The following is a 13,098-nucleotide window of genomic DNA, read 5'->3' as shown; positions in this document are numbered from 1 at the left end:
ACATGAAATGAGGTCAAACATGAACTTATTTGTTCTTCTAACTCGTCCTTTTCTCTCCTTTTTGTTTTCCTCTGTCCCTCTCTCTCTCTCTACTTCCCTCGCGCTGCCTCCAGGTTTTGTCCCTGTAACCCCAAAAGTTTCCTTTCAACTTAGTTCCACTCAACTCTTGAACTCCTAACAACACCAAAAGGAACATCAGGTCTATTTACTGTGGCTCTGTGATCATTTCTGGGCGACTTTAGAGTTCAGTCGGAAAATGAGGGATCAGACGGCTCCGTCCGCAAACACTCAGGCTATGATTTAAAGAGTCAAAGAAAGACGAGGGGAGATATAAGGAGAGGCGAGAGAGAGAGAGAGAGAGAGAGAGAGATGACAGAAAAAGAGTGGAGAGGGTGATAGAGAGAGACCTCGAGGGAAGCGTGGTTGTGAGCAGAAGGAGGGCAGAGGATGAGAGAAGATTGCCGGCTAATGAGAGGGAACTGGAGAAGAGACAGAGCGCTGTAAGATTATACAGCAGATTTACACCTGATTTATCCGCCCTAACAATGGGGGGGGGGGGGGGGGGGGGGGAGGGTCTCAACCCTTCTGTATATCTGCTACATCTGGTGAGATTCAAGCGTCACCACCCTAAAAAATCTAAAATCTCACTTTTGAAACTTAACACCGAAGATGGAAATCACAAACAGGAGAGATAACGAGAGTCAAAGAGACTTTTCAGTGAAAATCATCAAAAGGAATTCATGAAAATCTGTGAGTGAGAAACACAAAAACGCACTGTATTGTGGGTGTTTTGGATGTTGGGGGGGGGGGGGGGTGAAGTTGATGTAGAGGAGGGAAAAACAGACTGACATTTCTCCCCTGGATGTCAGACAATAATAGATTATTGAAGGTCAAGAGAGAGAAACAGAAACAGAGGAAAGCAGGAGAGAAAACGTCGACACGTAACGAGCTGAGATGGAGAGGAAGTGGAAAATGGAGTTTGGGAGAAGAAGATGTGTTGGGTTGAATGAACGGGGGTAACACACTGGAGTCCGTCTAATACAAGACAGATGTGTGCAGTGAGCTCATTCTGCTATCTGTTTATTTTCTTGTAAAATAACCACGTCAGCTGGCGAGGTAAACACCCCCCCCCCCCCCCCCCCCGAGTCAGATGTCTTCTTGTTTTGAATTTAAAAAGAAAATGAAATAAAACCAGTATTTTTATACAGAATATAAAGAGGATTCAGCTATGAACAGAAAATAGACCAAAGTTGTTGGAGTGAGCAAAAGTAAAGAGTTTAGAACGAAACATTTTCTTCAGGTGATAATCTCCAGTTCTTTCTCTCGTGCACCGGCTTCGACGCTTTCATGGTGGTTTGCCACTTGCTTACAGTGACATGGAGACACGCTACCGTCTCCGTTGATGTGTCACAGCTGCCAAGTGTGGTTCAACACGCCCCCCCCCCCCCCCCCATGATCCCATGCAAATGTGTTACTCCGCAACACTTGTGCGTGGCGAGGGTCAGTCAAAGGGCCGCGGTGTCCCGGAGGTCGGGACCAGTCAATTCTGGTTCCCCCCTACACTTCCTGTCAGATGCCAATTCCAATAAAAAAACGGCGGACAGATTGGATGGGGGAGGGGGGGGGGGGGGGGGGGGGGGGGGGCTCTGGAGTCCTGTCAGTCATTCAGACGTCAGGGTGAGGAAGACAAGTGGGCCACCTGATGAACAAACTGTACTGTACCTTCACGGCTGAGTGACTGTTCTCACGCTCAAATGAACATACACACACACACACACACACACACATGTACACGAATATATTCTTAAGATATGTTTGCTCTGTTTCACTGTCTCTCTCTCTCTTCTCTCTCTCTCTCTCTCTCTCTGTCAATGCGGATATAATTGGCACTGGCCCCATGTGGCTCTGTAGTGACGATCCTCAGAAATCAAGGGCGCACAGATGTAAACAAACACTCCCTCTCTCTCTCTCTCTCTGTCTCTCTCTCTCTCTCTCTCTCTCACACACACATACACACACACACACACCCCCACACCCTGCCTATAGTACGTCTTTTCACTTAACACCCGTCCTGCAGGCTCCCATGATACTCATTTCCTTGTTTTGATTTCAATGTCACACTGATCCTATCTCCCTCCTCCTCTCTCTCTCTCTCACTGTCTCTCTCTCTCTCTTCTCTCTCTCTCTCTCTCTCTCTGTCAATGCGGATATAATTGGCACTGGCCCCATGTGGCTCTGTAGTGACGATCCTCAGAAATCAAGGGCGCACAGATGTAAACAAACACTCTCTCTCTCTCTCTCTCTCTCTCTCTCTCTCTGTCTCTCTCTCTCTCACACACACACATACACACACACACACCCCCACACCCTGCCTATAGTACGTCTTTTCACTTAACACCCGTCCTGCAGGCTCCCATGATACTCATTTCCTTGTTTTGATTTCAATGTCACACTGATCCTATCTCCCTCCTCCTCTCTCTCTCTCTCTCTCTCTCTCTCTCTCTCTCTCTCTCTCTCTCTCTCTCTCTTTTCTCTGCCTCTCCCATTTCCCTCCATCTCAGCCCATCGCCCCCCCCGCCCCCCCTCGCTCAGATGTTTTTATGTCTCTCTGCCTCTTTCCTCTCCCTCGCAGGCCAGCAACATGCAAATGCTGCCCCACAAATGCAAATCCTTTCCTGTATCAGAAGAGACCGCCAGTGGAGTCCACCCAGCTCAGATATATACTCCCCCCACCCCCCTCCCCCCAAATCCTTTTCCCTCTCTAACACAGGGGCATCGCTTGTTTGAAGGTTACTTGTGGGAAACTACTGAATAAAATAGTACATGTGTGCATGTGTAAGACAGTCCAAGGTATCGTTATTATTCAGTGTTTTAAACAGAGTGCAGGAACAAATAGGACATGGGTTCCATTGTTTTGTTTTTGTGTGTAGTTGTACTTGCACAGTTTTAATCGCAGTGCAGCCGTTACCCATGAATCAGCCAGTGGTTACGTTATTACCTTTTCCCCCATTTTTCAGCAAGCACACAAAGTGTAGATTATGTAGCATTAGCATTTTAAGACATTTGTTCCTCGCTAACTTTAAACATTGTGCTATTTGATTTGTCTTCCACTCTAAGGTGACCTGAATTCTCAAATGAATTCAGTTCAGCATCAATACAACATTAAAATATCCAATGTTTTTACCTAAGAAATAAAAAGGGGGACAGTCCCAGTTTCATGTGTTTTAACCATAGGAACTGGTTGATCTGCAATAAACTATAGTGAAGAACGAGTGATAGAATGATGATTCCCTACATTTGAAGCAGTTGTGAAGTCTTATTGTCTAATATTATCTATTATTTATATTCCTTTAGTTCGTAAGTGTCCACAGATCAAAATAAAATAAAAAGTTTTGAATATTGTCTTGTGAAGTGAGAGAATCAGCTTCTTCTTCACTTCTTCCAACATAAAAACAGTTTTCAAAGTTCTGGCTGGGGGGCTTTGGGTATGTTTGTTTTCGTTAGTTTACTGCCTGGTTATAAACTCCTGACCAATGAGTTAGCCAGCTAACCTTTTCTCTGCCTAGAGCCAACAACAAAACAAGGAAGAAAAGGATTTGGATAACTCTATTTTGTTGATTTTAGCTTTATTTCTGTAGCTGCTGTAGCTAACAACCAGCCCCCCCCCCTCTGTTGGCCAAAACAAGCACAACGCTGGACGTCTGTTTTTTATTCACAGTTAAAACACAGGGACATTTCCGGGGACAGGACACCAAGCTTGGCTGTTTGGCATCTGCATTCTGAGTGGAAGCTAGCTAGCCTAGCTTGCTAACGTTATCTCTGGCTCCCACTGAACCTCACTTGTTAATGTTTTTTTCAGACCTGCTTTGTCATCGACAGCCCCTCATCTTAGAATCGTTCCCGTTGTGACATGTAGAAACTTCCTGTGTGAGCAGCTTTAACACGATGATTTCAATTTTAATGATCGCGTTTGATAATTCACGCTTCCTCTGTGGATTCTTCTTTCTGTTGTTTGAGGTTTTCCAGTCTAAAGTAATACAGGGAAATCCTTTGCAAAGCCGGCTGAAGAAAAGAACCCAGCGGAGCCCCGGCTGCTTTCAGTGGTGTTGAAATCACCTGACTGTAATTTGACAAAACAAAGAAAGAAGGATTTCTGTGCCGCAGCCGCTGCTACAATTAGACGCAGTGTTCGCACGGCTGACTGCAGTTATAAGTGATCTGGGAGCGCATTCCCAGCTTCCCAGCCTTCGTCCCTCCTTCCCGCTCTTCTTCACCACCATCTGTTCTTTCTCAGTCTTCCTCCCCTGCCACACATCCCATCGCCTGATACTCTCTCCATCTCTTTATTCTCACTATAACAGCTCATCGTCTCACTTACACGCACCTTATGGTTTTTTTTTACCCTCGTCTGTGGAGATGTTCCTCCCCTCCTTTCCTTTTTTCTTCTTCTAGCATCCTCCTCCATTGTTCCTTCAAATTTTTGATTTTCATCTCACCATTCATTTCTTCACTAATCCTAACCCCCCCCCCATGTCCCCCAATCTTTGCTCTCCATCCACCCCACCCAGTCTGTGACATAGGCAATGTATAGGTGTACATGCAACCATTCTGTACGTGTGTGTGTGTGTGCGTGTGTGTGTGTGTGTGTGTGTGTGTGTGTGTGTGTGTGTGTGTGTGTGTGTGTGTGTCCTCAGGGTGGCTCTCCACACCAGAACAGAGCTGAGCAGCATCTGACCAGCTGTCCCCCTCGCAGCTAGCAGCATGTTGCCCCCGTCTTCTTCTCTTCTCTCCAGCTTTCTCTCACTCTTTTTATTCTTCTTTTCATTCCCACACTTGCGCCCCAGCTCTCACACATTGTTCGCTGTCTCTCTCTCTTTTTGAACATTTTTTTGGATTCTTTCCCTCCCTCTTCTTCCTCATCGTTCACCAGACGCATGTTCCTCAATCTCCTCAGTCTCTCAGGCTTCGCCTGGCGAGGACACACCCACCACTCATTGTCATCGTCCCCTTTCATCTCTTGTTCCCTCTCTTGCTGTTTCTCCCGCTCTCAGTAATGTCACTGTTAAGGTATGGCTCTTTTAACCTCGACTCGTTTTCATCTCTTCCCTCTCTTCTCCCTCCGCTCCCCGTTACCTTGTTCTTTGACTTTGTTCAATAACTCCTCTCTGTCAGCCCCTCCTCCTCTCTTTTCCCTCCACAGTATCAGCTGTCTTTTGTTGCCACACAAAAACCCTTGTCTTCCCGTTTCACTGATTCAGTCATTGTAACCGTGGCATGACCTCGATACTCTTCCTCCCTGTGTTTCTCCCTCTCTCGCCCTCTTTCCTCTCTTTCTGTCAAATATGCCATCCTAAGACTTTACATCTTACCACTTTTATCCCTCACTTCATCTCTTACATGGCATTTAAAATATATCCGCCTTGAAAACGAGTGCAGGAGAGAATAGGAGAGGAGTGGAAGGCAGATCATTCTTTTCTCGGAGAGGAAACAGGAGGATTTGGATGCTGTCTTCATTAGAGAAAGAGCTCAGAACTTGTTCGGTGTATTTTCATCCTAATCGGCTGAACTCTTTCCTCTCTGCTCTCTGACTCCTGCAGCCACAGTGTTTTCATATACAGAACATATACATGTATATACTGTATGTACATGCACATGTAGAGCAAATTCACCCAGTGAATCAGAAATGAGTCGCTTTCACATAATGGAGATTTATCAGCTGCTAGATTTATTATATAAATGAGTTTAGAGAAATTGCTTTGAAGGGCAATAAAGTGATTATAATTTGGTGTCAAAATTTTGCATTCTGTGCATTTATGTCTCCGCTGGAGGCAAGTCAGCATGTGGACAAATAAATAAGAAAAATTGACAATCATTATTATATGAATCTGCAAGTTTTAGAATAAATAACAATTAATATTTAATACTGTGCAACACATTCAGCTTTAGTTTCAAAATCCAGAGAGAAAGAAAAAGAAGTTAACATGCAGTGAAGGTGTTTAAAGGTTCATGGTCACCATGGTCATCCTCTGATTCTAACGTGTTAGCATGCTAACATGTAGCAATTAGCACTAAATGCAAAGTAGAAAGTAGAGCTGAGGGCGGTGGGAATGTCATCGATCTATAGAATAGTTATTGGATGAACTGAAGTGCTGATCTGATGATGACCAAAGTCCTTACGGTTCATCCCTCAGGGGAACATGAATGTGAGTAACAACTTTCCTGGTAATCCATCCAACACTTTCTGAGACTTTTTTTCACTCTCTTTCCAAAATGGCCAACCTCATGATGGAGCTGGGGAAGAAGTCGGTGGGAATCTTCCACTGGGAACCACGAAATGTCGGTCGAGAAGATGTGAAGATGTTTCACAGAATAAGGTCAAAATTTCACCAGCTGATGTTGCACCAGAACCAAAGTCAGTAGGATTCATCCTCTGGGTACCAGGAATATCTGTACTAATTTTCATGGCAGTCAGAGAAGTGATGGCTCATTTGAAATTGGAAAAACTTAAATATTCAAACCTGGGATCTGTCCAGAAATCTTTTAAAGTCTTGGATTATTTTGATTCCATGTATTCTGCTATGGATTAAAATGATCTGCCTGTATTTCCTGTTTCCATAATGAAATTTTGATGTGAATCTTATGAAGAAGTTTTTTTTGTGTGTGTCTTGGTTTGTTTAATGTATTTAGTGATGATTGTTCCAGTAATTAGTTTTTCAAGGTGCTTCACTACAAACCAAAAACATTAACCCAACGGTAGCACAAGAAGAAAATCAGGGATCTTCAAAACCAGTAGGATTCTTCCTCTGAGACCATGAATGCTTGTAAAAAGCTCAATGCAAATACATCCAACAATTGCGGATCTATTTCAGTCTGGAGGAAAGTGTCGGACCCATCGAGCGGACAGACGTTTCCAGCCACAGAGACGGCAATATACAATCTATTTCTAGGGAACATTCAAAGTGCTTTTACTTTAGACTTTCAGTTTAAATGGAAGTCTGTTGAAGTCTCTTGGATGAGACCCAAAGTTGAAATCATAGAGGAGAAGAAGAAGAGTTTGGCAACCATCAAACACCTCTGAAAAGTTTTTTTACTCTAGGCTGTGAAGTGATAAACATTTTATCTACATTTACACCCATCTGTCCACCATGCTGTCTGTCTGTCTGTCTGTCTGTCTGTCTGTCTGTCTGTCTGTCTGTCTGTCTCTCTCTCCCACCCCCCCATCTCTGTTCTTCCTCACTGTCTCTGTCTAAGTGGCCTAGAGGATTAAAAGTGTTTAATTAAGAGGTGATTATGTGTCGACGGCTGACGCAGCAGGATCAGAATAACTTCATCCCATCGCCCCCGACTGTCATCACCCGGTACCCCATTCATCCCCCAACACACACACACACACACACACACACACACACACACACACACACACTTTCTCCTCCATATGTCCACCTTGTTTATCCCTTATTTAACACTTCTCTCACTCCTCCTCCTGTTATTTTTGCTGCTTCTTTCATTTTTGTTTTTATAGGTTATCCTTTGTGATTCTGTATTTGATCTTCACTGATTTAAAGCTGAAGGTTGATGTTATTTATTAATATATTTAATTATCTCACATACAACAAGTATTAACTCTACTGTATGTACTGAAACACGTGTGCATGGCGCAGGAAGGTTGATTAGATAATGATCAAGACAAAGCAATGTGAAAAAGGCAGAGGAGGGAAAAAAGGGATGGGGGGATTTAATAGCAAGAGAAGAAGTGGAGGGAGCGAGGGAAACAACAGAGTGATAATAAGCTCAGTACAGGGTGAAAAAGAGGCCAAAAAACTTGTTTATTGCAGCGGTGGGAAGATGAAAGTAAAGGGATACGCCTCAGCAATTTCCTTTTGTCTGTATGTGCGGATAAATGTTGCATGTATAAGTGTGTGTGTGTGTTTGACAGTGTGAAATAAAAAAAATTAAACTTTTACACTTGAATGATTTATTCATGAACTACAGCATGTGCAGGATGTGGTGTCTTTGTCGGTATCAGTGCTTTTGAGTCATGTTAATTGATATCAAGTGGCTTCCTGGATTCTTCATGTGCGCTACAATAAAGACAGTAACACACCTGGTCCACCTGGTTACAGACAGACCTGGCTCGAATCTTTTTCCGCTACGTGTGACGACGAGGACAGAGCTGTGAGGCAACCGGGACCTTTGTCCTTTACAACTCGCCATTACTCTTGTCACAAACGAGCCCTCAGGAAATATGTCCACTAATTTGAGTCTCAATCCACTGAAGAAGCACGGGGTTATATTCAGAGTGTGTGTGTGTGTGTGTATGTGTGTGTGTGTGTGTGTGTGTGTGTGTGTGTGTGTGTGGTCAGAGCATCCAGAGAAAGAGGGAGACAGATGGGTCACACAGCGTTCCCTCTGTGGTTGTGGAGCTGGAACACGGCTAATTACATCTTAATTAAATATGACCTGCCCCTCCCTGCGCCTCCTCGTCCATGAATGACACGTGAGCGTTTGTAGGTGTGACAGGAAGCGCACTGGTGCAGGAGTTTTAACATATAGGCCTCTGTGCACTTTTGGGGTCTTTGGTGTTTGTGTGTGTGTGTGTGTGTGTGTGTGTGTGTGTGTGTGTGTGTGTGTGTGTGTGTGTGTGTGTGTGTGCGTAAAAATAAAAATGTCCATAAATGAATAAAGGACTTCACTATGTTTGTCTCACACTGGATGTTTCTCAGTTATCTCACCTCCCTGTTTCTGAATCACTCTTGATTTGGAGCGACAGTGAATCCAAGTCTAATTTACATGTACATGTACAATGATAATATAAAATAGTTAGCTAAAATATGTTTGAATAGATGGTGGTGTCGCCTGAAAACACGACTCTAAGACACGTCAGCTGCTTTAACTGAACTGCACTGATATAAAACAACAGAGAAAATACAGTGTGTGAAGAACAAACTATTGAGTTTCAGTTTGACCTTGTTACTTGCACAACCTGGTTTCCTGATTTGTATGTCATTTTACATCAGCTCAGTTTGCTTAAACACACACACACATACACACACACTGAAGACTGACCGTTGTTGGAGCGTAGGGCCCTGGCGGAGATGCCGTTGGTCCCTATTGGATGATGAACCCCAGTTCCGTCCACTGCTCCTGCCTCCCCCGGCTGCTTCAAAAGCTCCGTCAGAGTCCTGGAGGGGGGGAAGAAAAACACACATTTACAGCATCCTGCATACAAACTGAAAAGTATCTACACATAGGAAAGAGAAGAGGACTGTGGTGTCAGGCAAGTGAGTGAAAGTTACTGCTTAAACAAAGAGGGCTGAAGGGAGAGTGTTAGAAATATTGTGATGGGAAATAGCTGCGACAGAGTGAGAAAGATGATAAAAGACGCACATATTAATGTGGATATAATATGAAAATCCATTATTAAAAATATCCAACCAGCCCTGATCTTAATAGTGCTACCTGAGGATAAAGGCTAAAGTTTGAAACAAGATTGTTCATGTCTATAAAAACAAACTCTGACAGAAAACGCTGTGAATTAAATTCGAGGCAGTGGAATCGACGATGAAAGGCATGAGTCTCTGGGTGTTTGCCAACTGGGCACGTCAGTCATTTATAAGAAATAAAACAACTTCCCATCTTTTATTGTTTGATGCCTTTGAACAAGTTCTGATGCCTCCTCAAAACTGGAACACAGACAGGAAACGGCCTTCTAGCATGTAGACTTAACTCTTCAGGAGAACACAGAACCTGCAGCTGTAAACAACAACTTGGACTGTGGTTTCTATCAGACAGAACGAAGTTGGTTGATGTTATTCTACTTAAATGTTTTAAAACATTTAGCCCAGTGATTCCTAAGCATGGGTTTAGTTATAGTCGCCAGAGTTCATGAAAACTATCAAACAGGCAGAGAATGCTACATTACCCATGTTAGCTAAATTAAATAATTGAAACAGTAAACTAAAAGCTATTCATAAATTATTAACATAGATCACTAAAGGGATATAATAAATAAAAATATATAGCTAAAGACAAGGGCAAAGAGCTGAAATAGCTGAAAGTAATGGTTAATCAATTAAAAGTTAAAATCAATGAATAAATTAATGATTAAATATTTTATAAATGTCAGAGTAGAGGAGTTTGTTGCTGTGTGGAGTGCAGGTAACAAAAAACAGTGAGGAAGTAAGTTTGTGTATGAATGGTAGGAACACCCTACCCATATGTTTGTAGGACAGAATTGTCGCTACCAATATTTGAGTGAACTTGTTCGCACTAGCAAGCTAACCCTGTCTTCTGTCTTCTGGGAGCTAGCAATCAGGTTGCTAGCTGGAGTAAATATAAAATGGTGAAGTATGAGTTTAATTTCTGTTGAAAAATCCCATGAAAATGCCTTACTATACTATGACATTTTTATTAAATTTTATGCCTTACTATAATATGACTTTTTTTTATTTACATTTTGTGCCTTACTATACTATGACATTTTTATGACATTTTATGCCTTACTATACTATGACAATTTTTATGACATTTTATGCCTTACTATAACTATGTCGTTTTTATACCTTACTATACTATGACATTTTTTTGAAATTTTATGCCTTACTATACTATGACATTTTTTATGACATTTTATGCCTTACTATACTATGACATTTTTTAATGACATTTTGTGCCTTACTATACTATGACATTTTTATGACATTTTATGCCTTACTATACTATGACAATTTTTATGACATTTTATGCCTTACTATAACTAAGTCGTTTTTATGCCTTACTATACTATGACATTTTTTTGAAATTTTATGCCTTACTATACTATGACATTTTTTATGACATTTTATGCCTTACTATACTATGACAATTTTTATGACATTTTATGCCTTACTATACTATGACATTTTTTATGACATTTTATGCCTTACTATAACTATGTCGTTTTTATGCCTTACTATACTATGACATTTTTTTGAAATTTTATGCCTTACTATACTATGACATTTTTTATGACATTTTATGCCTTACTATACTATGAGAATTTTTATGACATTTTATGCCTTACTATACTATGACATTTTATGCCTTACTATAACTATGTCGTTTTTATGCCTTACTATACTATGACATTTTCTATGACATTTTATGCCTTATTATACTATGACATTTTTTATGAAATTTTATGACTTTCCATAATATGACATTTTATGTCTTACTATACTATGACATTTTATGCCTTACTATACTATGACATTTTTATTCAATTTTATGCCTTACTATACTATGACATTTTTTTTTTACATTTTATGCCTTACTATACTATGACATTTTTATGACATTTTATGCCTTACTATACTATGACATTTTATGCCTTACTATACTATGACAATTTTTATGACATTTTATTACTTACTATACTATGACATTTTATGCCTTACTATAACTATGTCGTTTTTATGCCTTACTATACTATGACATCTTCTATCACATTTTATGCCTTATTATACTATGACATTTTTAATGAAATTTTATGCCTTACTATACTATGACAATTTTTATGACATTTTATGCCTTATTATACTATGACATTTTTTATGACATTTTATGCCTTACTATAACTATGTCGTTTTTATGCCTTACTATACTATGACATTTTTTTGAAATTTTATGCCTTACTATACTGACATTTTTTATGACATTTTATGCCTTGCTATACTATGACAATTTTTATGACATTTTATGCCTTACTATACTATGACATTTAAGCCTTACTATAACTATGTCGTTTTTATGCCTTACTATACCATGGCATTTTTTTGAAATTTTATGCCTTACTATACTATGACATTTTTTATGACATTTTATGCCTTACTATACTATGACAATTTTTATGACATTTTATGCCTTACTATACTATGACATTTTATGCCTTACTATAACTATGTCGTTTTTATCCCTTACTATACTATGACATTGGGGCGTCATGTAGCGTAGTGGTCTAAGCAGGCGCCCATGTGTAGAGGCTACAGTCCTCGCTGCAGTTGGCCCCGGTTCGAATCCCGCATCGGACGGCCTTTCGCTGCATGTCATTCCCCCTCTCTCTGCCTCCCTGTTTCCTGTCACTCTCCACTATACTGTCCATTAAAGGCATAAAAAAGCCCAAAAAAAAAAATATACTATACTATGACATTTTCTATGACATTTTATGCCTTACTATACTATGACATTTTTTATGAAATTTTATGACTTTCCATAATATGACATTTTATGTCTTACTATACTATGACATTTTTTTTTTACATTTTATGCCTTACTATACTGTGACATTTTTATTCAATTTTATGCCTTACTATACTATGACATTTTTTTTTTACATTTTATGCCTTACTATACTATGACATTTTTATGACATTTTATGCCTTACTATACTATGACAATTTTTATGACATTTTATGCCTTACTATACTATGACATTTTTTATGAAATTTTATGCCTTACTATAACTAAGTCGTTTTTATGCCTTACTATACTATGACATTTTTTTGAAATTTTATGCCTTACTATACTATGACATTTTTTATGACATTTTATGCCTTACTATACTATGACAATTTTTATGACATTTTATGCCTTACTATACTATGACATTTTATGCCTTACTATAACTATGTCGTTTTTATGCCTTACTATACTATGACATTTTTATTAAATTTTATGCCTTACTATAATATGACTTTTTTTTTTTACATTTTGTGCTTTACTATACTATGACATTTTTTTTTTTTACATTTTATGCCTTACTATACTATGACATTTTAATGACATTTTATGCCTTACTATACTATGACATTTTTATGACATTTTATGCCTTACTATAACTAAGTCGTTTTTATGCCTTACTATACTATGACATTTTTTTGAAATTTTATGCCTTACTATACTATGACATTTTTTATGACATTTTATGCCTTACTATACTATGACATTTTATGCCTTACTATAACTATGTCGTTTTTATGCCTTACTATAACTATGTCGTTTTTATGCCTTACAATACTATGACATTTTTATTAAATTTTATGCCTTACTATACTATGACAT

The 13,098-nt window shown here is 39.8% G+C and overlaps 1 protein-coding gene across 1 annotated transcript in view; it reads right to left on the bottom strand.

Moving 5' to 3' along the window:
• The window catches only part of LOC130184973 (protein shisa-8), a 100,084-nt gene that overhangs the window by 44,963 nt on the left and 42,023 nt on the right, over window positions 1-13,098 (bottom strand). The window contains exon 3 of the mRNA XM_056401119.1: window positions 9,067-9,182. Coding sequence (XP_056257094.1) covers window positions 9,067-9,182 — 116 coding nt within the window. The remainder of the gene's footprint in view (window positions 1-9,066; window positions 9,183-13,098) is intronic.

Source organism: Seriola aureovittata, chromosome 17, assembly GCF_021018895.1.
Source record: "Seriola aureovittata isolate HTS-2021-v1 ecotype China chromosome 17, ASM2101889v1, whole genome shotgun sequence".
NCBI classification, from domain to species: Eukaryota; Metazoa; Chordata; class Actinopteri; order Carangiformes; family Carangidae; genus Seriola; species Seriola aureovittata.
Note: the sequence above shows the minus strand (reverse complement) of the source record. Positions and strands in the feature narration are given on the sequence as shown.